General features: G+C 28.8%; 2 protein-coding genes across 2 annotated transcripts; both read right to left on the bottom strand.

Moving 5' to 3' along the window:
• Nucleotides 1-499: 499 nt before the first annotated feature.
• Nucleotides 500-6,135, bottom strand: LOC114120059 (dynein regulatory complex protein 1). Its single transcript, XM_027981844.2, has 15 exons — nt 5,957-6,135; nt 4,538-4,866; nt 4,271-4,464; nt 4,003-4,212; nt 3,794-3,933; nt 3,508-3,724; nt 3,301-3,433; nt 2,716-3,052; nt 2,509-2,622; nt 2,290-2,438; nt 2,040-2,117; nt 1,877-1,981; nt 1,388-1,672; nt 1,203-1,294; nt 500-1,018 (listed from the first exon to the last, which is right to left on the bottom strand). Exons 1-15 carry the CDS (start codon nt 6,073-6,075, stop codon nt 818-820), a joined length of 2,703 nt encoding a protein of 900 aa, XP_027837645.2. The 5' UTR covers nt 6,076-6,135; the 3' UTR covers nt 500-817.
• Nucleotides 6,136-12,181: 6,046 nt separating this feature from the next.
• Nucleotides 12,182-24,708, bottom strand: LOC114120009 (facilitated trehalose transporter Tret1-like). The gene is made up of 4 exons (XM_027981767.2): nt 24,017-24,708; nt 17,791-17,926; nt 15,761-15,946; nt 12,182-14,135 (listed from the first exon to the last, which is right to left on the bottom strand). The coding sequence occupies exons 1-4, from the start codon at nt 24,071-24,073 to the stop codon at nt 13,006-13,008; spliced, it is 1,509 nt and encodes a 502-aa protein (XP_027837568.1). The 5' UTR covers nt 24,074-24,708; the 3' UTR covers nt 12,182-13,005.
• Nucleotides 24,709-27,740: the final 3,032 nt, after the last annotated feature.

Here is a 27,740-nt window from a genome sequence, read left to right as displayed (position 1 = left end):
TTACCTAAATAGGATTTTGGCAGTTTCTTCTATTGTATTTATTTTTAGATCTGCATGAAGGGTGTGGGTGTGGGTGTGGGTGTGGTTAGAGGCATTTGTGATCATACGCTTATAACTGTGTCACTGTGATGTTAATTTTTCTGAGATTTTAATTAGGCTCTCATACAGTATATAAATTATAAGATATAATTATTGCTTTAACGTGTTTTATGTATTCAAAATCATTTTTTTCCTATAAATATGAATTATTTGAGCACATTTTACCGCATTTTTGATTTTTGACGATTGATGGCTAAACCTGTACAAAGTTATTATGAATACCAATAAATTTGTTTACGGTTTCATACACATTAAATTTATCATCATCATCGTCTATATTAATTAGTCTATATACCATGGCCAGCATGGTTTATACTATACAATATACATCATATTATTATTATTATTATTCTTTTTTATGTAAACAACACACGTTTTAGTTAATAATAACTATAAAAAATTAATATCAAATGTTGTTTTATAAACGTAAAAAAATGTACCTTTATTTATTAATATTTTTAAATTTAACAACTATGAACTAGTGTCACTGGACGCCCCCTTCTATCATGTCCCCATGCCTTGTACGCATATATTCTAAAATTTACTTATTGTATTACTTGTATAAGTACAGATTGTAAATAAATAAAAAAAAAAATTTAACAACTCGTCGTTTTTTACGTTAGTACGTTAAATCAACATTTTTAATTTTACGTGATATTACAACTATACAAATTTAAATCAAATAATAATAATGAACACAGGTAGTCAGGCAGGTGGTCTATGATTTTGTCGGAGCGGTGAACGGTCTACTTATTTTTTTTTTATCAGGTCTATTTACTGTGAATATACGCATTGATGTTCCACAAATGTTGTTGGAATCGTCAGTGAATAACGTTGGTTTTGCATTTTTTTTTGTAGACGTTATCTGCTGTTGCTTTCTTATTTTTGGAGTACACATTTTTTGTAATCTCATATCATCCTGAAGTTAAATAAATTTTTATCATCATAGTATTTTGCTTGTACGAAATATCTGGTTAGTATCTAGTTTTAAGTTTTAAGTTATAACTATAGAAGAGTTTACAATAATATTATAATTATCAGTTTATTACTTATTTGAATTCCAAAGTATTAAACCTTAATTTATAAAATATAACCTAAAATACCTGTTCGGCGTCCATAAACTGTTTTAAAATTTTTTTCAACTCCATATTTTCGGTTTCTAGTCTTTCAACTTCTTTTAATTTCTTGAAGCGGACTAAACATAATGAAAAAAATACGAATTACAAAATATCCTATTAAACGAAAAAAATAAATCAACTGTATTTAATATTTATATATTTGTACATACGGTGTAACGTTTGGTAATATTTCTTTACGGCTTTATCGAATACATCCCATAGTATCAAACGATCTTCAGGAAAAGCGTGCATAAATTGTTTCCAATAATCATTTATATCTTCTATACTTAAAGAGTTTGTTAAATAAAAATCAGAAATTTTTTCGCCACGTTGATCCAAAACTTTTGATTTTGAGGTATCGATAGCTTTTTTGATGACACGAAGGTAATCTGCATCACTAATCGTTAGTGAATGATTAGGGTTATCGCATAGTTTTTTCTGAATAGTGGGATATTCTAAAAAATGAAAAATGATAATTACTTCAATATTCTCACATCATATAATAGTGTTTTAATTTGATTCTCATGTCATTTATATATTATTATTATAACTTATTGGTAACTAAATATGGAGTCATCTAAGATTATGTTTTATAATTAATTTCTTTGGCATATAAAATTATAAACATTTTTAAAGCTATTTGTATTTATTGTTTTTACTTTCTTCTTTGATATTTTCATTATACTTCAATTGTGTACATGTTTCTGAAAAATCATTTTGTTCTTCGGTCTCCATTTGAAAATGTTCAAATTCCAGCTGAGAAACTGTTAGACCCATTATTTTTTTGTCTTCTTTAAAAAATATAAATGATATAATACTCACGTGAGTGTTGATGTTTTATAGCTGGGTTTGAATCGTTTTCACTGCACAATTGTTCAAAGTCCGTTAGTGATAAGGAAACTAAATAAAACACCGTTGAATTATTGGAAAATCGTAATAGCACATTAAGTTAAACAAATTTTATCAATCATTGTAGGTATTTCTTAAAAAGTAGTAGAAATTAATAATATAATTTGGGAATTGAAGAGTTTATTATTACAAAGTGGCTTATACGTAATTTATCTCATTGTACATGTGATCGTCGAATTATCAGAGTCTGTATTAGCACGTTCTATTGAATGATAGTCGTTATATTTTGTGTTTACAATCATGTTGACATCATAATCAAGTTGACTAGTTGACTTTTCTTTGAAAAAATGTATATTATTATTTGAAAGTTTTCTAAAATATTATACAAACGTTTAATTTTTTTTTTATTATTATTTTTTTTTTTGACCTAAAAATGTTTTACTTTTCCGACACGTTATTGGCAGAGGATAAGGTTCTTTCCGTGTATTTTGTATGATTTTCCGTAAACATCAGTATATTATCGATTAATTTGTTTTGGGAATCATGTTTCCATTCGCTGTAAAATGTTATGGATAAAAATGAAATTAGTGAACTCAACATAATTGTGATTTTATTTTTTTAACAAGTCTGACAAATTCTCTATTCAAACCTATCTATATTTGCTGGCTGATTTATATTATCAGTCTTATGCCACATGACCGGTCCGTGGCAAATCGCACAGGTCGCCATCGATTGGGTGTACGATAATAAGCACCGCCACGAGTCAATGTTGTTCAAACCGTAAGCTGCCATTGCGTTATACAATAGAATAAGATTATTTTTTGGGTGAGACTTAATAATTTCTATTAGTTCGTTGTCTAATATAAAAGAACTATTTTTCATAGTCATATCAAAAACCAATTGCAACAGCGCCCGTTCTCTGGTCTCCGTGTATAAGTCAACTGTTTTTTTTTCATTCCGGATTTGCAAGTCTACTGTAAGGTTATCTAAAAACAAAGATAATTCAATATAATATTGATTCATAGTTATAACTCATTAGTTATTGGAGACGTATCCTAAATTGTCACGTTTTACAGACGATAATAGTTGTATTTTGCTACATCCTTATCATGAATATAAATTTTTACAAATCATATTAATTTTTAACATAATATTTAACGATATGCATAATTAAATTTAAAAAACAAAGAATCGACAATCGTCTCTTAATTTATAATATAATATGTATAGGTACCTTGTTTATTTGGAGTATTTGGTTTTTTTCTGTAAGATGGAAGATAGCTAACGTCAAGATATTTGAGTTTTGGTGGTGGCTGCCAATCAATACTTAATTGTGTTTCATGTATGAATTTATCCACTTTGAAAATCTTGACAAAACGAATTAGTTATTATTAATAATAAAAATGTATAAGTTACTAAAAAAAAATGATAAAAATATTACTTTTTCTAAATGAATATTGATTTGTTCTTGAGAAAAATCCCACAATTTTTTGTACGTTTTTTCTTGGATTTCTGCAAATCGTTCCGCCTTTTTCTCGTGACGCTCAATATCTTGTTTCAATTTTTCAATTTCATCCTGTAGCAAAGGAACTTTGGCTTTGAAATCAGTTTTATTTTCTCTTAAAATCTTTTTTTTTGTCGATAAAATATCCTGTAATCTAATTATAAACACTACGTTATTATTGTTTGTTTTTTTTTTTTACTATTGTAAGTCGTAAAGTATGCACTTATTGATCTTTCTCCTTTGGGTAGCTTTTGCACAAGCGTTTTCCTCTTCCCGTCTTTTTAGCACTTGATAGTTATAATTTAGTTTTTCCACATTATTTACACATTTAAGTTTAATTAACTCAAATTCCCTTTGTAAGTACTATAAAATAAAATGAAATTAATTAAAATTTAAAGTAAAATTAAAAATATTAAAGCTTGATAAACGTACGTTCAATTCTATATTCATGTTGGATTTTAAATTTCTGATTATTTCTTCGTTCATTTCATATTGTTTCATTATATTATTTTCCTTTTTTTCAATCATTGCCAAACGGTTATTTAATGAATCGGTTTCAGTTAATATTATTTTATTATAAAGGTTTTCCCAGCCTTTTTTAGCTCTATCAATTCTATATTCTCGTTGTTGGTCCATAGTTGACTATCGAAAAATTCAACTAACATTTAAATCCTGAATACATTTTTAAATGCTTACTTACTTTTATGTATTGTATGTGATTTTTGTATTGTTTTCTCATAAATTTCACTTGATTTTCAATTCTTTCTTGTAAAATTCGAACATCTTCACTTTGAGCTGCCTGTTCTTGTAAAAATCTATTGTCCGATTCAGCTAAATCACGTTTTAGTATTTCAATCATTTGATTTTTTTGTTCGATAAGATCCGACCCTCTTTCTAAAATTAGCATACAAATTTAAATTAAGTTGGTATACATTTTAGTTAGTAATGATTGTATTTATCTACTGACTTTTTTGAAGTTCTAAATACTCATGAATTTCTAAGGCGTCGTTTTTTTTTAATATTATAGGCCATTGACAGCTAATTTCCATAAATTTAGCATTAGCTATTTCAGATTCCAATTCAACTGCTTTTAATCGAATATCTCTTTCACTTTTGTCAGTTTCTCTACGATTATTTTCACGATTGTCATTCGCTAAAAGTACGTTAGTCACTAATTGAGATCCTTCTTCTGTATAGTTAATAAGATCTGATTCACTGTTTTCAATTTGTTTTAATACAGTTACAGGAACATTCATTTTATCAAGTTCTTTTTCTTCCGCTTCTACTGTTTCGAATCTACATTATAAATTTTATTTGACCATTAATAATGGCAATAAACTGAGCTCAAGAATGTTTATTAATTGTTTTTTTTTTATTTTATGACATAGTTGAAAAATAATATAAGCAACTCTTAATTTATTATTTATTTCCGTTTTTTTATCAGGCAGGTATTTTTTATTTACAATTTTCAATTTTTTCTTATAAACTTAAATTAATTGGTAATATAGTTTCAAATAATTACCTAACCCTAGATTATTCATGCATATAATTACAAATTTTATTATTTAAGTTAGAAAAATAGTAAGAACTCAGGTATTTATTTTAACTAAATATTTTCTAATCAAGTATAAATATAGTAATTGCGGTTAGGTATTAGATACTATTACCTATTATTTATTATGATAGTCATTATAGTTATATATAACTCAGGTTAGTATACTTACTTTATGTACATGCACTTTAACATAATTAACTCTTATAATTAAATGTAAAATACTGTTTCTATATTATATTCTTTTTGTTATAACTTATTTTTGTTGAAATGTCATTATATAGATAGTACTCAATGGTTTGTTGTTAATGAATATAAAAAGTTATTAATGTGTACTAAATTAAAATCTAAGTGAGTACCCATTTAATATAAATAAAAACATGCCCTTAAAAAATTATCAGATATTTGTTTGTTTTTACATCAGCTTTTTATTTAAGTGAATTTAAAAATTTAAATCATATTTTTAAGTTTATAAAGTGTTTGAAAAGCCTAAATGCCTAATAATAGGTAAATATTTAGGTAGGTACATAATAGAAAATAATGAATTAATATTTAATGTCTATACATATCAATGTATATACCTATGTAATATATTAATATCGGTAATGGAATAGTATTAGATCTTTTTTTAACCTTTTGGTATTTTTTTTTTGGACTTTAAAAGAGCTCCAAAAGTTTCATTAGCATTTTGATACAGACATTTTATATTTTGTTTCTTTAAACTTTCTTCTGAGTTTTCTAAGTGTGATAATAAACTAAGAAATATCTTAAAATGTAGATAGAATAAATTTTGATGATGAAAGTATTATAATAAAAACAAAATAAATATCTTACTTATATTTTCTAGTATTTTTTATCACGTTCACCTTTCTCTTGTATTTTTTTTCTTTATTTGATGTAATATCCGTATTGCAATCATTTTTTGAAAATTTAGATCTTTTATTAGACTTCATTTTAGAACTCTGTTCTAATGAAAACACCTCAAACTGTAATATACTGTTATACTATTGTATTGAACATGATGTCAACACAGAAAACTCTCCCTATTGAGTAACTAAAAAACATAAACTAAAAGATCTGGCTTATTAACTATATGTAACTATGGGTACCGGGGTAGTTATTGAATAAATAAAAAAGTTAACAACAAACATATACTACATTATAATCATAACTTGTAAGCACTACTTATTGTTTACTCCGTTACTCGAGGTTAATATTTTAATAATAATATTAATAGTGTCTAATGTAAATATTTGTATATAATTATGTAAGTACTATAAAGTATAAAGTATATACGCATTACACATTTCAAACAGTTCAAACATAGAACAATAGTTAATAATTTGCTTATTTTTTTAAACTCTCTTGCTAGTGTAGATTATACATTTTTTCTAAGAAATTTTATTACCATCAATTTTAAGAGATTGTAGAATACTATTTTGGACTATTGGTGTACGTACATGCTAAGATGAGTATGCTAAAAGAGTGGTATTATAATTGATCGTCAATTAATAAATAATTAAAGCCATAATTACATTGAGATTTATACATCACTTCAGTAGATATAATTAGTTGAGTTTAAGATGACTCAAAGCCAATATAAAATAGTTGACAACAGATATTATTGCATAAATTTTATCCACTTGTAAAGAATATCTAAAAGGTAAACCGCACTTAAACTTAAGATGAAACTATATTTTATAATAATCATACTTACATATTTATACTACAGGTATGTATTGAATTAGTAGTTGTTGAGTTATTAAACTTGTGTATGTAAGAATAAATAGGTTTATGATAAATGATAATGGAATTGAATGGTACGGGGGTTATAATAATTTTAAATGATATTATTTAAGTATAATGAGTGTTTAGTACTATAGATCTAATTATATGAGTAACTACATATTATATTTTATATTTTTGTAAAACCATTTTTAAGGATTATTATTTTTAGTATATTTATACTTTATAGATACTTACGTTTTAATAAATCAGAAACTATTACATGTTTGAATTCTGATTAAGATGTATTAACATTAAAAAAAAAAAAATCATCTATGTCACAGATTACAGTAAAAAAAGTTGATTCTCATTTGAAAAAAGAAGTATCAAAGCTAAAGATAAACTTGTTAAAAAGTTAAAAGTTATTTTTTAGATAATTTTCAACTGACTAGTTTAAAAATAGAATGGTACTAATGTTAGGTATAATTTAGTTACGAAGTCATTCTAAAAATTAAAATTTATTAAGATTTCTCTGAGATATGTGTGAAAATAATAAAATCAATATGAAATGTTAGAATTGTATGGAGGTATTTCCTTTTTTCAAAAACCTAATATTTTAAAATTTAATAATTTAAGCAATAACGCGCGTGTTTAGTATTAACTGTTGAAATTATAACGTGTACTTATTGAAAATTAAAATAATTACTAATTGGTATGATTTTTTTTTGTATTCAATAATAATCATAACTATTTTGAATTGAATAAGGAATATCAAATGATAAATTTTGCTTTTGTTAGGTACACTTAAAGGAAAGTGATTTATACTCTGTAATGTTGTTGTTCACCTTTTTAAGTTGTTTAGACCCGATAATACGGGGTCAGCACTGAAAATAGTTTTGGCAAGTCTTATTGTGTACAATATGTATTGTCGCCAACTTGTTGAGTCTTTTCTGGCTATCGGAAGACTTATTTTGTCCTAAGAAATTGTTATCGTGACATTGAAATAACAATTTAATTGATCAGTATTAAAAAGGAAAAATAAATATTAAAATATTAAGCTTACCTATCGTTTAGTCATATTATTTTACTAGATTATAATATGTGTTATTAGTGAAACTTGAAGTAAGTTTTATCAAATGTTTTAAATTATATAATTTTGTAGTTATTTAACTATTTAAATATTTGTTTATTATATTATTATAAATTATAATATGATGATATACCCATTTATCATTATATCTCTAGATTCTATGAAATCTATTTTAGAATAACTAATTTAGATTGAATCTTAAATACAATTAAAAATCTGCATTTAAATCTTAATTTGTAAAATAATAATCTCGTTGAATTAATTGTTATCAATATAATAAAACAATACCAATGCAATGATAATGATGAATGATAACTTATGTCACTGACGAGGTAATTATTATTATCTAGGAATTTTTATGATTTAATTTATCGTCCCACCAAAGATTCATTATGATTTTTTTCGTAGACAATATAAAATACTGAATAAAAATCATCCCTATCTATATCATATTATATTATCCACTAGGAACACTCGTATTAATACATTGTTAATGTACAATTTATAAGAGGGTCCTGGGTTACATATTATAATACCAATTTTTTTTGTTAATTTCTAGGTAAGGGTTGTCGAAGTTTAATGTAAAAATAAAAAATGTATTTTGTAAAGAAGTAGGAATACCAAGAACACATTTTTTTTATTTATAGAAAAACTAAGTAAATAGTTTACCCTAAAATAACAAGAATCGAAGTTTGTGGTATTATTTTTTTTATTATTGGTAGAAGGATTACTAGTTGAATAAATATAAATAATATGTCTATAAAAATAAAAATGAATGTTTGTCTTTTATACTCTAAAATAATTTAACAAGGTTTTGAACAAATTTCGTAAATCTACGGTATTCACATAATATTATAAATTAAGGAATATTTGTATTCCTACAAATATGTTTTGTATTTATAGGTGTTTAATTTTTTTCTCTTGTTCATACTTCTTTTTTTTTAGTTTTTATTATTCACATAAATAGTAAATGTATACATTTTAATTATATTGACATTTATCAAAATATTATTTAAGCACTTTCAGTACTATACCTAACGTGTGTATTGTTTTTGTCAAGATGTAAGACAATGTGGTGTCACAATTATTGTTTATTGAATTGGATTAAAATTTACTGATAAAAATTATTTGCCCGGGATCTACGTCATTATCAGTCATTTAATATTGGAAATCGTTATATAACACAAATGGGTATTGTGAATTTTTTATGCTGTGTCTACTGTGTAGGTACTGTCTATAGTCTATAATGTGTTGCTATTTGTCAATATTTAATATATCACTGGTTCATTTTAAGTGTTAGCTGCAGTGTATATTTAATTACCGTTATGATAAGCAAAACATTATTTATTATTGTTATTATTATTATTATACAAGAATCTGACTAAAAAAACGTTGTTTGAACTGAATTGCTCATATTAATTTAAGTAAAAACCTACTAAAATTTTATGTTTTGACAAAAATAGAATGTATACAAATTTAATTAAAGTACCTATAAAAATGTGAGTTATTGCTCAATTTTGTATCGCTATTATATATAATAAGTCGTGATAATTTTCATAACATGGTTCAATTCCTCCCATGCTAAATATATTGACTAATAATTAATAGGTGAGTATTATTGCATAATTTATAATAATAGGTAGGTATTAATGCACTAATGCAGGTATTTTGCTCAACACTATGATATTGGTTTACTGATGCAGAACTTTTATAACGATTATAACGATTAGTATAATACCAATGAGAATAAAAATGTTCGGAATTTTTTATTTTTTAAATGATTAAATACTAATGAAGTAATAACTAATTAAATTATCTTTTTTTATGTAATATTAAACAAGAGTTGTATGATTAAAAGGTTTAACATTCATTTAAATATTTATTTAAGAATATTATATGATAGGCCCAATCAAAAAATTTCGTTTAACGATTGATGTCTATCTTAAATGGTATTTGATTTATGTGATATGAATAAATTATGTATCTATATACCTACTTATATATACATAAGTAAAGGGGAGGAGTGAGTGCTTAGAAACGGGTAGGTTCCACTTGGGCCATATCAAGCCTTCTTTAAGATATTTTGATTTATTTAAAACATTTATACTGTAGGTATATTATAAGTAATAAAGTAGATATAGTTATTATAAATGTATATTATTTAATCATGTAACTATGATATTTTTGATATGTTATCAATATTATATAAAAATTTGTTTTGATTTTAATATTGTTAGGTACATCTTTTAAAAAAAATTATTTTATTTGAAATAAACAATTTACTCGTATACTAATGTACACTATACGCTTATATGATGTGAGTTAACGAGGAGTTGATCAAATAGTTATTAGTGACACTTATACTGATTAATTTTTTTTGATTTTTTTTTTAAATTTTGAAATGATTACTAGAATCATGATCTATGGGTTATATTTGTAGTAAGACATTAAGACACGATACCATTTTTCTGCAACGAGAATTCTCTGATAGTATTGGGATGGATAGATAAGGGGGTTGGTATGATTTTGGAGTCGCGCGTGAAAGTGCATATAAAAGAAGCGTCAAGTGTGAATCATTGTTAGGCCTATAAATATATTTATCTAACTTAGATCTGTCAGCCATTCGTCTAAATTTATAGCCTGAGCGCTGACGGTTTTGAGCATCGGTGTCTTGATAGGTATTCATCAAGTTCCATCTAGGACGACGAGCTTGGAATTTACCTTACTGATACCGATTTTCTAAAATAAGTCCTGTGTCTTGATCAGTTTTCAGTTTTGCATAAAATTTATCTCAGGTATTTCTGACGTTTAAAACAAAAATAATAAAAACTAATAAAATATAAGTATATACATTATTAAATAAAATGACCTTCTAACCGTTAATTATTGTTTATCGGTCATCGGTTATTTTGTTATATTTATAAACTTTTTAAAGTATAACTTTGATTTGACGTCATGATTAGATACTATAACACCGCAAGTCGTGACATAAAACTATTTGTTAATAATCGGTAATAATTGTTTTCGACTGTGGTCCGTGTACGTCTTATTGTAACGTGCGTTGTTATTTTATCACAATAAAATATATTAGTTCACTTTTTTTACGCGATTGCAGAAATCGAGTGGTAACCATGCAGCCAGTAGGTGAATGTTAAATATCTTAATAACATCGAAAAAACCACATCGATTCACCGAATGATTGCGAAATGAATTTAAAAATTCCTTTTTATTAATACGAAATAAAAAACAATTATAGTAAATATTTTATAGGGGATCGGGAAAAGTTGATTTTTTCAGGCAAGATATTGTTCACAAAATAAATTCGGATTATCAAAATAGGTATGAAGCTCGATATGATTTAGTTTTTAGTGATATTCACTAAAATCGAACATCTCATTATTAATTTCAAATCAATGGCAGTTCTACGTGGATTTTGAATTTAGATCTTATATATTTGAGGACTAAATTGAGGTACGTTTATGCTTATTATTATGATCTAGATTCGCTGAAATGACGAATTGGTAATATCTATTTCTTAAAAGTACTTATATATTAATTATTATATTAACAAACTATAATAAAACATGAAGTGAAGTTTATATGTGTTATTATATATATGTAATAATATATGTATATAATATGTAATATGTATATGTATATTGTATATATGTATCATTATTATATTTTTGTTGATAAATAGTAAAAATTTGTAACAATCAATATATTTTTTTTTAATACAGGGATAATAGTAGGTATTATGTTTATGCGTTGTGTAATCTATTACCTTTACAGCCACAGAACACAATAATTATACTAATTATAGTTGTCCGTAAAGAAATTGTTAATTCGGATTTATGTCAATAGCCAGTGCCTAATGCTTAATCAATATATTAATACAGCACACTGTCTGCAGTTATCACACAATTTGAATCATTATTCAGCCGTATTACTCACCTACTTCAATTTTATTCGTATCATTGTAACGAGAATAAACTCATAAATAGTTCGTGTTACACGTGCAACCGAATTCTCTAAGAAATCCGGTATGTTTTGAATTTTCATTCTATTACACAATTGCTGTAGAAGTAGAAATAAGAAGTTTACGTGACTTAGGTATTTATTAATACTATTTGTTGATCTTAAAATAGTTTTTTTTCTAATAATATTGTTGTTCAAACGAGCGTAGTACACTAGTACGTAGGCCGTTTGGAATAACAATCACAACAGGATAAAAAAAAGTAACGTTTACAGAAATTTAGTATTTATACTGTATTTTTATCAATATATAATACAGTAAATAAATTATTTTATAAAAAAATTTACATAATACAATACTAATCGATTTTACATAATCCGCCTAACAATAAAATAATATCACAAGTTTGTTTTATTTACAATTTAGGCAATACAGTTATAGAATAAATAATTTGATAAATACTTAATTATATAGGGATAAAATAACAACCGTAATTATTGTGTTATTTGATTTCGATCACATATGTCGCTGTCATGCATGGTATGATGTGTACAATAGCCGTATTATATAATAGGTGGTATACATAGGCAATATAAGTATATATTACCAGTACTCATTAAGTCCATTAACGCCATGTAAAAATATATAAAAATATACAATGGGAGCAATTACTCTCAATTATTCTTACGTCTTCATACGATATTATTTGATGTCGACAAACAAAAAATAAACAGTTAAAGTAATAATGATAATAATAGTAAAAAAAATAAATAAGTGTAAATATCTTTGTGTGTGTGATTAGTTGACCGATAGGACGTGATCCTTAAAATTTCTAATCCGTTACAAGTCGAGCGGTGCGTATAGCTGCGGGTTACCCGAAGTGAATCGGATATCTTTGATACCGCAACTCGAGTGTATACGACAAACCGATAATTGACAAAAACGTTTGGAAAAAAACGTCAAAAACGTCGAACACGTCCCCGTGCACCCTACCCAATTGCCAATATTATTAAAGTCACTCGTCTGCATAAGTCCACATCGTGTATATCGTAATACCTGGTGGTGCAGTGTGCGCGTGTGTCGTCGCGTCGGTCATTTGTGACACACGTCCACCAACGAACTGATGGTGTACACCGCGGTCGCATCGCCGGGCTTGAACTTCTTCTCCGGGCACTTGGCCGCGGCGCCCTTGCAGGTCTCGTCGCACTCGCCGCCGCTGCTGAACAGCTTCTCGATCTGGAGCAGCGTCTTGCCCCGCGTCTCCGGCAGGAACGCGGCCACAAAACACGCGGCGAACGCGGCGGCGGCCGCGAACAGCCACATGATCTGATCGGTGGCCAGCGCCGTCATCAGGCCCGGCGACATTTTCACCGTGACGAATATGAAAAAGTAGCCCAGCGACGGCACCAGGCCGCCCATTATGCCTCGCACCTTGAGCGGGAACAGCTCGCCGATCATCATCCACGGCAGCGGAACCATGCCCAGCATGCTGACGCTCACGTTGAACAGGATGCACGCAAGAGGCACCCAGCCGTACGGCCGGGCGTCCACCAGCAGCGGCCCGTACGCCGACTCGTAGGCGCCGCACGCGGCCATCGACACGGCCATCAGGACGGCCGACGTCATGGCCATCGTTCGGCGGTTGACGTGCTGTATGCACACCGACCCGGTGACGCTCATGACCAGCCGGAGGACGGCGACCGCGATCGACGCCACGTTGCTGTCCACCGTCGATCCGGCCACTTGGAAAAAGTTCACCGCGTAGTAAAGTATTATGTATATGCCGCTGGCCTCCTGAAGCACGAAAAAGCACACCAGTATGAGGAACGGTTTCCAGACGGCGGGCGCCGTGAAGTCTCGGAGCGTGGGCGCGGACGACCCGGTGTCGCAGCCGTCGGCCAGGTTGTTCAGGATGTCGGCCAACTCCTTGTCGGCCAGCGACGGTTTCCGGCGCAGCCACATCAGCGACTTGCCGGCGTCCGCCACTCGACCCTTGGACGCCAGCCACGACGGCGACTCCGGCGTCAGGTTCACCGACAGAAAGCTCAGGAACGACGTGAGGGCACACAGGATACTGACTATCTGCCACGGCATGATCGAACCCAGCGAGTAGACGATCAGCACTCCGATGGACACGAAAATGGGCCCGAACGACGAAAGCACCCCTCGGTGTTTAGCCAAGCTCACTTCGGCCACGTAAACGTAACAAGCCGACGACATGCCTGCAATATGATATAATAGGTACACGTAAGACGGGTATAGAAATAAAATATGCAAAACCAAAAAAGTTTTGTCTCGATCGCCGATATTATTCGGATATCGAGTGTTACCGTCGTCGAAGACAATTGTTTATTGTGAGAAATTATTCGAATTATCGTTTTAATGACTATATATAGTTATACAGCGAATAACACTATTTACGATTAAATTAGAGATCGTGTACATAAGATATCGACTAGGAAATAATTACGTCAATGCTCGTTATTTTCAGGCAATCAAATGTTTATATTATGTTCCCGAGTAACGACAGTACGGTTGAAATATTCCGGTCTTTTTCTTCGACCGTAATAATAATTGATAAAACATTTTTATTGGATTTATTAGTTGAATTAAAAACGGGTCTACGTTGTAAAATTAATTTATCTAATCGGTACAATAACGTACTTTCAAGCTTGGAAATACGTCGACGATCGTACAGTATTATACGTAAGTAAAAGATAACCCCGTCAATCGGACATATCAGTATAATTATATGGTCGGTAAATGATAACGGAAAACTATAAATCGTTATAATATTTGTACACATGAATACGTACTAGAACGTTACATAACGTAGTATTTACCTCTATAGGTAAAATTATGTATATTTAATATTTATATTATATACGTATGTACCGTATTTTCTGTGTAACGCCATTTCAGTCGTCTAACGTAATTTAAATATTTTGTTAAACAAAATTATTAACATTGTCTACCAGTATGTGACGTTAATGTAATTTTATAGTCATAGCTGTATAATATGTGTTAAAAAGTATTTGATTTTTTACACAATATTGACTTAGTTTACTGACTACTGGTGTTAGGAACTTATAATATTGGCTAGGCGTGATTGACTAAATTACATCATTGACGGTAACACTCACACTCACACAAACACATATATACAGACCATAATATTGTGATAAGTAAATTATTTTTTACATTTTCTGATTAAAAACAAATATTTTAGAAAACGTTACATCCGTATGTGTTGTCTTCGTCTTACAAACGTATTAGGCACATATTAAAGCAAATTGGCATTCAGCACGACTAATTTTCACAAACTGGTTTCAATATAAGATTGGATTGACTGATTCTCGAGCTTAAAAGTAAGAATCATTACCATGTTTTATTTCGTTGATTTTTACGATACTTAAATTTGTAAGCAAGTTATGAGTATGTAAAATATTTAAACTAAAAAAATGTTCATACATCGCTTAAAAATTAAAATATCATAGAAAACTGACGGAAAAACACATACTCGTAATGTTCTTACCTTTGAATTTAATAGTTTTTCGATGTTCGATTCACTTTAATATAAAGTTAACGTCACAAAATTGACCAGCTGAACGCAAATGTTCTATATTATGGTGTACCTACGCTATACCGCTTTCAAGAAGAAACAACACGGTCAACACGTCATGTGGATGTAGGTAATGTCTTTTTAAAATAAGGTTTGTATATATTGTGTTTTTTATATGATGTCCTAACAATATAAAAAACTATTTTCTACGGGTATTTAGATAACTATGAATTATGATAATATAAAATAATGTACACAAATGTTACGATAATTTATTTCTCTTACCGATAGCGACTCCTGATATGAACCGACCCAGACACAAAAACGTTATGTCTGTAGACAATCCAATTATTGTCCAACCAATTAAGAATGGAATAGATGTCAATTGAACTGTTGTTTTTCTTCCTAAAGTTTGCATGAAAACACCTGACATCAACGCTCCTAGAGGATTCGATATAACCCCCAAACTGGCTGTAAAAACAATAAGATAAAGTATATTTAAAAAAGTGTTTGACATTTTTGTATTTTAAAACATGTCAGTAGTATGATTTGGATATTTTTCAGACTGTACAGTTGCCGGAAATTATTACGTTTTATGATATGTTAATATAGGTAATAAAAAAACAACAAACAACAAATACATTTTTATTATCCATACTAATATATTCTGAGGTTTCTAAATGAAATCTCATTTTACACGTTTTTGGGAAATGCTTAAGGAAGTCAGAAATTTAAAAACTTAAAATGTGCAGCGGTCTCTAGAAAATAATTGTGGTCAAATTATAATATAATCATCCGTGGCATGATTTATTACAATATTGCAATTCGTAATTATAACGTGATTTTATAGTCGAACAATTTTTAGACGCATATTCAAGACGTATTACATAAAGCTCCTACGTTCGGGTTGAAAGATCGCATTCAATTAACCATATAGCGACGGGCCAACTACTCGGGCATATCAATCATGTGTCATTATTAAGCCAATAATTGCGCGTGCTAATGCGGATAGGAACTTTCATATTTTTTTTCTTTGCCGTTTTGCAAATTATATTTATTGCGCGCGATTGTTATCGAACGTTTATACCGGACAACCTTGACCGCAACCTGGAGACACCTCGAACCCAGGATAGATAATGACATTGCTCTTAATGATTGAAATTATGGTCTGCGGGTTCTGTGGCTAGAGCGAAAGTAAATCACATGTGGAACGCATATGCATGATTGGTACACATAATCTGTTTCAGAATAATAGGTAGCACATATAGTATATGGCAAATCGTTTCCTTATTGGCATCATATGCGCTGCACAGTATAATATATATAATATTATATTGCAGTCGAAATCAACGAAATCACGAATACGAAGATTGGAAAAGCGGTCGAATTTAATGCAGGTAAAAACATAGGAATATTATGGTAAAATAATGAGTGTTTCTGTATGAAATTGTTATACTTATGTAGGTACGCTCGTCAAGTACAACAAATAAAAAATAAAACTACAAATCGATGTCTGAGAACAATTATATCGTCTATATATAGCGTACCCTATATATAATATGTATTGCCTATATAATTAACATTGATCGACCGGTATTTAATTTATTGTGACTTTCAATAAATCATTATGGAATATTTTTGTAACCGGTTGTTTATTTTTCTCCGTTCAAGACGTCTTATTCATCAATACGTCGAGTTACAGCAGTTGTATTGGCGAAGCCTATTTGTGGTTGTTTTTCATTCAAGTACGTTCGGCATGACCCGCGATAATACGTAAGTACCTACCCTGGTGTGACACATTATAGTCATTGTGTTCGTGGTTTATTGTGTTGATTAAAATCATAACCATTGATATTTTGATATTTCGATATTAAGTAGGTTCATCGAACAGTAGTTCTACGTTTATTAGAATTTGAAATATTTTTCTGTTTTCCGATACTAAAAATTTGCAAACAGCTGGCCGATCGACACACACGTGTTATATTATTAATTTCCATCGAGTATTCGTCTACGTGGGCTATATTATTTACTCAATGGGACAGAGACACCCTATAGCTGCTGTATATTATATTATTTATCTTATTATAATATATAATACGTTTAAGTTTAGTGTTTTAAATACTTTGTAAATTTAATTTTAATAATATTATATGTCATACGTTTCGTTTTTCGCTGTAACACTTGTAACTATTGCGTAAATTCATTCAAATCATATATTCAAACGGCGTCGGCCCATAAAATTAATTAATTAATAGATAATACGTTAGATGCACTTATATAGTGCTAAATTATGGTCGTTATTATTTTCGCCTCACCTATCCACGACGCTTCCACGTTGTTCACTAAAATGGAACTGTTGGAGTCGAGGAGTTGTGGAAGAAGTACTGCCGAGAACCCCTGACACATACCCACGGAAATTGAATTGACATGGGCTGCCACGGCGGACATGATCTGCAAAACGAAAGCGCATATTATTATAACACAGTACAGATAATATAGTGTTGTACTTTTATGACTATATTAATACGTGTATATATATATATCAGGTGCAACGAATCGCATAATTTTTTTGTTGCTGCTGCACTAATCTAGTTATAATGGATGAGACGACTTAATTTCAATTAAATTGCTTGCCACTCATATAATATAGGTGTATGGAACACACGGCATGCGTATGAACTCTGTCCGCATGGGGTTCATTGAAGGACGCTTTGACACAATGTTAAATTAAAAGAGAAAAAAGAACCTATAAGTATTTCCTTTTCGGACGCCTTGAACCTTGGCAATTTATGAGTCAATCGCTACCAAGACATTTTTGACATAGGTAGGTACGTACACACAAGCCACAATAACACCCGTGATTGATTGAGTCATAGGCCATGCGTGTGTATATCAATGCACAGTGTTTGGCAGCTCAGAGCTTATTATAATTTTATACGCGCTAAAGTATCAAGTCCACTTAGCCGATGTTTTATTAGCTTTTACAAGTGTACGAGCGTGTTTATCGTATACAACTGAATCATGTGATTACACCCTGTAAAATTATATGGTGGCAGCGGGCCAACTGAAATCGCTGCCCTTGCTGGAAAAAGGGAAATGGTATGTCAGAAGTTACGTTTAAATGCTACGTAGTTTGCATCCGCTTTTCACGCCGGTTCAATAGTAATTTGTAACCGAGATATTACAATAATATTTTTAGATTAGCGCAATGATATTAATCATTGTTTCGTGAGATTTGTAATTGTTGTTAATTAATTGTATAACTGTTCATATAATAACATATTGCAAAACTAATAAACGCACTAACGCTAAACGAATCTGTTGAAATGCGTAGCTTATGTGAACATTATAATATATGATGCTCTCCTGTGTAGAATTGTTTTGCAATATGTAAAATATGTTGGTAAAATAGTATAACGTCCGTTCCAACGAAAAAGATACCTGCAAATTTCTAGAAAAATAAAAAATGGCAGAATGTGTATTTTTTGTTCCAAGTAGCGAGAAATATTATTTATGAGAGTTGGAGGTTGAAAAGTGAGTACAAAAAATGGGTCACGGACTTGTCAACGTAAAACTCATCGTTCTCGTGATTGTGTGTACTGTACTGCAATGTGATGCAGCAGTCCTACGTGAAATTCGTGAAATTATATAACATATTTTTAACTCGTGCGCAGAAAAATTACGGCGATGGTTCTTATTATTGTCGCTCAGCGCTCGTGGTATACCCGCGCATTTACTGCTATAGTTTTATGGACCCGTCGAGTGATTTCCCGCACGTCTTGGCAGTAACTTACGAAATCCGGAACATAATTCGACATCTACGATATCCGCATACAGCATACATCATATCCGGTAAAATATTTCTAAGAATAATCCGTTTATTTTATACCTACGTGGACATGAAATTATAATAATATTAAGTGTCCTCGCCTAACCTAACCACCATATATATAAATACAAGCACTCATTTCAAAATTTCGGGGTTACTTTACCAGTCTGCCCCTTGACTACTTCTGACTACGACCACAATAATTTAACCACATTTCGTCTACTTGCGTTTGGAAACAATGAGTTGGTACGTCGTAGTATAAAATCAAAAATATGTTGATGAAAATTGAAAATAAACTGATTATGCGTTATATTATGAGTTATGACGATGATGATGTACAGTATGTATAGTGTAGTTTCGTATAACCTTTGTTTTTTTTTAATCACGTTTCTTTGATATTTGTCGTACTTATCGATGTATTTTTAGAGCAACGGGCGAATATAATATTCTCATATTATGTACAGTGCAAAGTCTGTAACATACACGATAGTCAAGGAAAAATATTTGATCGATGTCTAAAAGATATATATAAATATATATATATATTACAATTTAGGTACGTAATAATAATATAATATATGTATGAACATTATGTAGAACGTTAAACGTGATAAATAATTTAATAATGTATTAATGTATAATATTATTTTGTGTTTTATGTTTATATATTATATTATATTTTTTGACCGGTTCCCTTGCAATTACTTATGTCTAATCACTGATGAGTGATAAGGTCAATGTCGTTACTTTAATATTTCCGTTTAACTAAAAACATTTCGAGTTCTGTAATTTTAGTTTTATACTTTTATTTTGTCAATTAAAAAGTAAGTTGGGAGATTTGTCAAAATCATAATACTGCATAATTATTACGTATAGATAGGTTAGTAGTAAAATAATTATGATACGTCATAACTTCACACTTCAAACTATCATATTATATTACATTAAATTATTATGTCAAATTAGAAATTTCTACACACTTATAAATATATATTAGACACTTTTAGTTGATGGTCAAGTAATTGTGACCATAATGAATAGAAGATCATGAAAGATATTATCATTAATTATTACAACAGTATTTTTTTATTGAAAGATTTTGCTTTGGATGTTATTATTATGATTTTTGTATTGTATTTTTGTTTTACTTTATTACCGTTATTTTAATTAGAAATTATGTTATATAACAAGTTAGTATTTCTGTAATACTTCCAAAAATTATAATAGCATGTTATTGTATCACTTCGTCGATGTTTAAATTGATTCATATAAAATATGTCATCGTTAGATTATGTTATTAAAGTAATGTAATCAAATAGGTTATTCTATAAGTATTAGCTATGATAGTATATTATACTGCTTTATCGAAATTTTTTGAATAGAACAATTAAATAGTTTTTATTGTAGATACTTGTTAATTATTCGACCTATCATTGTATGTCATTGCCTAAAAAAATTAAATACCTACCGAAATTTATCGTGCAAATTTATTACCTACCTATTTCTAATAGTATATACTAAATACTAAAATACCTTCCTATACCTACTTTATCTACTTAAACACATCAGTCACTATTGTGATCTATGCGATACTTAACAAATGGTTTGTTGTTTATTGCTTAAAGTTAGGTGAGCAAACCGTTAAATAATATGATGTACCTATGCAAATTCAAATATTTAATTATTGTTTCGGATTGTGTAAATAATACAAAAAAATATATTTCTAAACAAGGTGATTGTCTAGAAAATTAAATTGGCAATCTTTTATCATTAAATTGTTTTGTGTTGTATTAAATGAAAAACAGATTTAGGAGATTTAAAATAATAACATTAAAAACGTCATATTTGTTTAATAATTGATGTCAAATTGTTATTGAATCTATTTTTGAAGTAAGTATATGAAGCAAGTATGTGTACCAGTGTACTTAATTAAAATATACGTAAAATATTGTATTATTATACTATTAATAATCACTTAATATAATTTTTATTTGCTTACATTTAAAAGTGTTTACATTTTAGTTTAATATATTAATATATACATATAAATGTTGGCATTTGATTTCAGATTTTTGTTTTTTTAAGAACAGTTGTGTAATACAAGTTTATAACAAAATTGGATGTTAGCGGTTCATTTTTCCATCACAAAATAAATATTTTAGTAAGTAGGGAGTATAATTTTCTTTTTAATTTAACCGATACAAATTATATTAAACTATTCATAAATTTAACAATTCATTTTGAAACTATGTTTGTTCATTCTGGTACAATGTGGTTAATTTATCATTTTTTTGCATAATTTTTAAGTGGGTTTTTTGGTAGGGTAATAAATGGATGAATTGGTCCTTTTAAATAATAACATGAATACTTATTATTTTTTAGATATGTATGTACTATGTAGATATATACGATTCTTATACATAAACGTTAATAAGATTAATTTTTATTTTAAGAAATTACTTTCATACACAATTTGTTCTTACGTAGTTATATATTGATTATTATAAATTGTTTCTTTATAAATACATTTTACACAAGAACAATTATGAAATATTAAAGTATTATTGTCTATTTATTCATTTACATTAATTTTCATATTATTTTTGTCAGTTTTATTAAGATATAACGCACATTATTTTATTTTTATTTACATTATAAACAAGCGTTTAGATATATTGTAAACTATAAAATATATAAACTGATTGTATGAATAAAACTAGTTTCATTAGATAAATAGCTATACAATTATAATCACTGCCTGCTTGTTTTTAAAAATCTAAAAGACCTTATTAATAATTTAGAATCGAATATTTATTTTTCGATAAATTATTATTTAGTGTATAATATGTTTTGATAAATCTGTATTATACACTGTAGTTTGTAACTAGTAACATTATTATTATTATTATTATTTTTTATTAGAAATAGGCTTCAACATCATAGGTTTTCAGCCTAAGTAACATTATATAATATTTATTTTAAAAAAGTGGTGGAAACAATTTTTAATATTTATTTCTATTACATAAAATAAACTAATAGCTAACAAATAAGTTGTTAAAGTTATCATTGTACAATATTACAGTTAATTATAGTTTTTTATTATTTTAAATACCATTTATTATACAAGAGTAAATGTTTAAACTATAATAGTCTTTTTAAATTGTTTTCTTAAAAAAAAAACTAACTAAGATATTTTTCCTCTTATTTTTTGTTTTATATTTTTGAATTCTAAGAACATTCATTCTATTTAAGATCCCATATGAGTACCTATATGATATATAGTAAAATATCGACAGTTTGTTTTCCACTATATGTATTGTTATATGTATGTGATATAGGTAGGTTATGTGTATACGTTAAGTTATAAAATAACTCAAAATAGCTTTTTGTAATAGGTCCTTTAATATAAATTTATTTCCCATCAATCGTAAAAATAAATTTCCTAAAGTATAGATATGCAAAGTTTATAATAATTACCTTTGTAATGATGGATTGGAATATTTAGATTACATCGGGTTAATAATCGGGGACCTCAGATTTAGTACTTATCAATGCGTTTTACAGATTAATAAATTAATTTGAGAATTGCGTTTTAAATATTTTTTTACTATTGTATAGTAAAAATAAAACGTGGTTATTGATAATAAATTATAATTATATTTCTATTAAGACACCGTTGAAATTTATAGGATCTGTCAAATATTATTTTGAAAATTTTCAAGTGTATTTATTGTTTAAGGATAGGTATCCTATGTATGTTTAAATACTTAATATTATACAATGTGCCTATAATCGTTTAATACATATATAATTCACTTCAGTAGGTTATAACTAATAAGTAATAACTAATCACTAATAACTATAGTATAGTAAGCTATTATGATATAATGTATGTATTAAAAACAATATACATTCGTTTTAGGTACACATTATTGTAGTTTGTAGGTAGAAAACATTTTTAGCAATTTGATTTTTATACATTTTAAGTTGATAGCGATACCTACAATCTTCGGTACCTAGGTACGCTCCGAATTTAATTCCACCGTTAAGGTTCAAATATTGTTCTTTGAAATGAAACTATTCGACTATGTGTATTATTTATTTAACAGGAGTGGTTCAAATGCGGTCGACACACTTATTTGTCTGTGGTAAAATTTAAAGCATTAAGTGTTAAATATAAGTATATATATAGTATAAACATAACTATAAATAAAATTATATACATTATTTTCTATATATATATATATATATGTACAAATCTATGTTGAATATTAAAAGTAACAAATGTTGCCAAAACAGTATGTCGGGAATAATATCGCAGCGAGTATCTACCTATAAGAGCTTAAGACGTAAGAAAACAAGTTCAGTTGATAGTTCATACATATATAGAAAATGAGGTACCTATGTGACTTAGCAGCTTATTTTAAATAAAAAAAATGAAATATATACATCTTCTACGTGTGCTTATGTACATGCTAGTGGCGTGCTCAGATTAATTATATACCTATACGGAGGGGGATGTTTTAAAATGTTTTTAAAATAGGTACATATTTTGTATATTAATAATATTTTTCGTCATTATAATAAATAAAAGACATAAACCAATTTGTGAAACATAGAAATCACGGGTAATGGCAACACGATTTTTAGAGCCTCCCCGATTCACTCCCGGGCGCGCCATTAACAAATAGTCACGAAAACGTCGTACTCACAGTTCGGCCACATCCCCATTGCCAGGTGTTCCATAATGTCTTGAAGGAATTTTTCATGACCCTTCAAGTACCGCGGGGTGCCCACCTATGGAGGATACCTTGGTACTACCAGGTCTCATCGGCGGCGGCGGTGGCTGCGGATATCACGTATAGACGCACTGATGAAAAACAGCTATCGCGACGAGGCGGACGGTAAAACAAACTTTACTTCTGGGAAAACTCGATGGGAGCAGAAAAACACACGCGACAATATTATTATAATATAATATTGTTTGGCACAAAAAAAAAAAAAAAGTGGAAACGAAAAATCAAAAAAAATCCTGTCTGGATACAGAGACGATTGCGATTCTCTTCGCGTTTCTTTCGAACTTTTCCGATGCGATCGACACGTGCACGGCGAAGCCGTTAACAAATCTGTTTTTATATTAAACGCGGTATAAAATATATTGTAATATATGTATACTTTTTTTATCACTTAAAAACACGCACTACGGCGGTGGTGGCGATTATTATCGTTTTTTTTTTTTTATAATAATATATCGTTGGTGATGTTGTTGTTGTAATGTCTCTACAGGCCGATGAGATGCCGACTGTGCCGCGGAGTCGGCGAATGTCGCGTGCCCGAACCGCCGCCGCCGATACGCGCGCGACTCCTACTATTTTTACGTAACGCGGGACGGCGGCGTGAAATTTTTGCATCGCGCGCGCGAATTAACGCCGGCGGATCGCTTGTCCCGCTGTAGCGCTAGTCCGGACCCGCGAACAATACGGTAACAGGTCCACGGCGATGACATCATCATCACCATCATCGCCGCACAAGACGCGTATTATCGTAATTACACGCGTACGACAGGCGTGTAATAACGTACTGTATAATATGTGTATATGTGTGTGACCGCGACCAGTTGCCATAAGTTTATACACTCTGTACGGACGAAACCGTTGTTTGGGCCGTGTGCCGTCGTCTGTGCGCTGTCAAAATGGGCGTTATGATTTCCATTATATACATATATTATAATATATATATATATACTCGTATAATAATAATGTGTACGAGAAATTGCAATAATAATATGCAAGTTAACGCGTCGAAAACAAGACACGTATAGGTCGGTATATTTAACTCACAAAACGTTTGTCCACAATAATGTGTTAAATAATACTCCGCGCGCTCGTCTCGATTTGAATAATGCTTAGAAATCAAAAACCGTATTTCGCATAAATTCCGTACCTATTTATGTTTTCTACGTCATAATATATGTATACGTTGGCGTTTTTGATTTTACCTGACTTGATCGATGAATTAAGTAAATTATTTTACATTGTATATTTTGGGCGTAAAGTAGTGCATATTATCAACGATTGTAAACTGCGCCCAAAATACAGGTAAACACAAAATCACACATATAAACTGCGCCCGAGTTTTTATCAAGTGTAAAAAGGTGACATGTAAACTGCACCCGGGTAAAGTTTTAAAAACCAATAGCTATATTTTTGCAAAATTATCCTTAATTTATACTTAATTCGCTACAGCCATTTATGATGTAATATAAATAATTAAAATTAAAATAAAATTACGAATTAAAACAATTTATTATTTTAAACAGTAAAATAATTAAAAATATAATAAATAATAACATATTGTTAATACATATTCATCAATTGAAGTTTTACAATAATTATATTTATTAATTAAAGGTTGTAATCTTTCTTGTTTTTTTTTTTTTTTGTTTTAGTATATTGGTATCTAAAGGGTTCATTTATATTATTTAGTTTAATATAATATGTTTTTATTTAAATTTCAATCATAGAGACTTTAATACCTTTTTGACATAGATAAAATTTTGGGCTTAGTTTATAAAAAAAGGTCATTTGGCTGCAGTCTACGTAGGTATGCCCCATATTATTGAGAAGACGTAGTACCCACATGCGTTGTCTCAGTCTTAGACACGCACGACATGGCAAATTTTCGTTCCGATTTCAATAGTGCGCTGTTAGTTTTGATATTAGAGTTAATTGATCTACAGTTTAAAAAAAGACATTATTTACTTAAAAATAATAATATCTATAAAATCATACTTGGTGCTCTAGATAATAATCTTACCTTTAAATTTTATAAAAGGCTAATTTACTCTAATACCAAAAGTAGCAGCGTGCTATAATTGAAATTGGTGAACGAAAATTTGCCATGTCGTACGTGTCGTACGTGTATAAGACTGAGACAACGCATGTGGTGATTTTACTACTATACGTCCTCTTAATATTGAAATGTATATTATGGATGTATATTGTATATACACTGTTATTTAATAGCATTACATTTTTCGATTGTATATTAACTATTTTATTATTTAGTACCTATTATCTTAGATTATAAAAAAACTGTAAAATAATGTTGAATAAATCCAATGTTAACCTTGATCTCGTCTATATTAAAACTAACTTTTCAATTAATATTAGAAATACTAAAAATCTTGGAAAATCGAATTTATTAATTACATAATTACAGAAGCACTAGAAATAGTAGAAAGAGTCAAAATTCTACAAGTCAAGTATGTTACCTAAAAATTAAGCTAGTGCAGTTAAAAATGTAACGATGTCATCAGCAAAATTATACTGGACTAAATTGTTGAAAGACATTTCTAAAATAATTCAAGGTAAAAGATTAATTTAAAAAATTTTCTCATGCAAAGTTATTCATCAGATATATTAGCCAATATTAGTATGCATAAATAATAAGTACTGATTATATAACTTATATATATCTTATAACTAGTTGTTGATATAATTTCATAAAAGTAAACATTATAATATGGAAAATGGAACATGCTATGATACCTAACTTATAGCCTTTATATTTAATATTAAAATTAGTTGTTGGTACAAGTTTAAAATGTTGAAATTGTTACTATTGTAGGTAGTGACAATAGTAAAACAGTTTTTTTCTAACAATCATTAAACCATTTTGTATGTTAATGTTTGCTTTATATCAGTTTTGCGTTCTTTCGTTTAATGATTACATTTTGATTTAAATTAATGTTATAAATCAAATTTTAAATATTAAATAAAAATAATTAAAATGTATACTGCATATTATTTTATGTTTATTTGTACGTTTATAAGTGAATTTTTACATGCATATTTAATAATTATTAGTACATGAAAATCTAGTTTTTACTTATAATCAACTAACTGTTAGTTTTAAACTCAATTTGTAAATTTGTTCTTAAATTATCAGAAAAATATTTTGATTTTCGGAATATCAAGTTAAAAATGTAGGTAAGTTGTCATTCAAAAAAGTAAAAACGTAGGTAATAATAATTATAACGATAAAATTTACTATTTTTTTTAAAAAATTATGTTATTATTACTCTGAAGTTCAATTACTCATAAAAAAAATAATCAAGCATTAATGTTGTATTTTTATAATAATTTATTACAATAAAGCTAAAAATAAGAATTCTCACGATGTACCAAATTACCAAAGCTATAATTATTTATTATTTTATATATTATGTTACATAGTAGGTATACCTAGGTATATGCATATTTTTTTTGCTGGATGTTATCTCTAAGTAATATTCCAATTCAAGTTACTGTTTTGTAATATTTATTTTTTCGCTTCCCATCACATAATATTGTGTATGCACTATTTATATAGATAATAACGGCATGTTTTTTATGAGTACGATTTTCATTACAAAATTCTTAAAACTTGTCATAT

This window comes from Aphis gossypii, chromosome 3 (assembly GCF_020184175.1).
Source record: "Aphis gossypii isolate Hap1 chromosome 3, ASM2018417v2, whole genome shotgun sequence".
In the NCBI taxonomy this organism is placed as follows: Eukaryota; Metazoa; Arthropoda; class Insecta; order Hemiptera; family Aphididae; genus Aphis; species Aphis gossypii.
Note: the sequence above shows the minus strand (reverse complement) of the source record. Positions and strands in the feature narration are given on the sequence as shown.

Excerpts from the sequence above, each read along its gene's own strand:
- LOC114120059 (XM_027981844.2), bottom strand. The coding sequence starts at position 6,075 with ATGAAGTCTAATAAAAGATCTAAATTTTCAAAAAATGATTGCAATACG. Across the intron at positions 3,434-3,507 it reads TCAATATTCATTTAGAAAAA|ATTTTCAAAGTGGATAAATT; the intron begins GTAATATTTTTA and ends CGTTTTGTCAAG. Across the intron at positions 1,019-1,202 it reads AGTTTATGGACGCCGAACAG|GATGATATGAGATTACAAAA; the intron begins GTATTTTAGGTT and ends ATTTAACTTCAG.
- LOC114120009 (XM_027981767.2), bottom strand. The coding sequence starts at position 24,073 with ATGAAAAATTCCTTCAAGACATTATGGAACACCTGGCAATGGGGATGT. Across the intron at positions 17,927-24,016 it reads AATGGGGATGTGGCCGAACT|ATCATGTCCGCCGTGGCAGC; the intron begins GTGAGTACGACG and ends TTCGTTTTGCAG. Across the intron at positions 14,136-15,760 it reads CATATCAGGAGTCGCTATCG|GCATGTCGTCGGCTTGTTAC; the intron begins GTAAGAGAAATA and ends ATCATATTGCAG.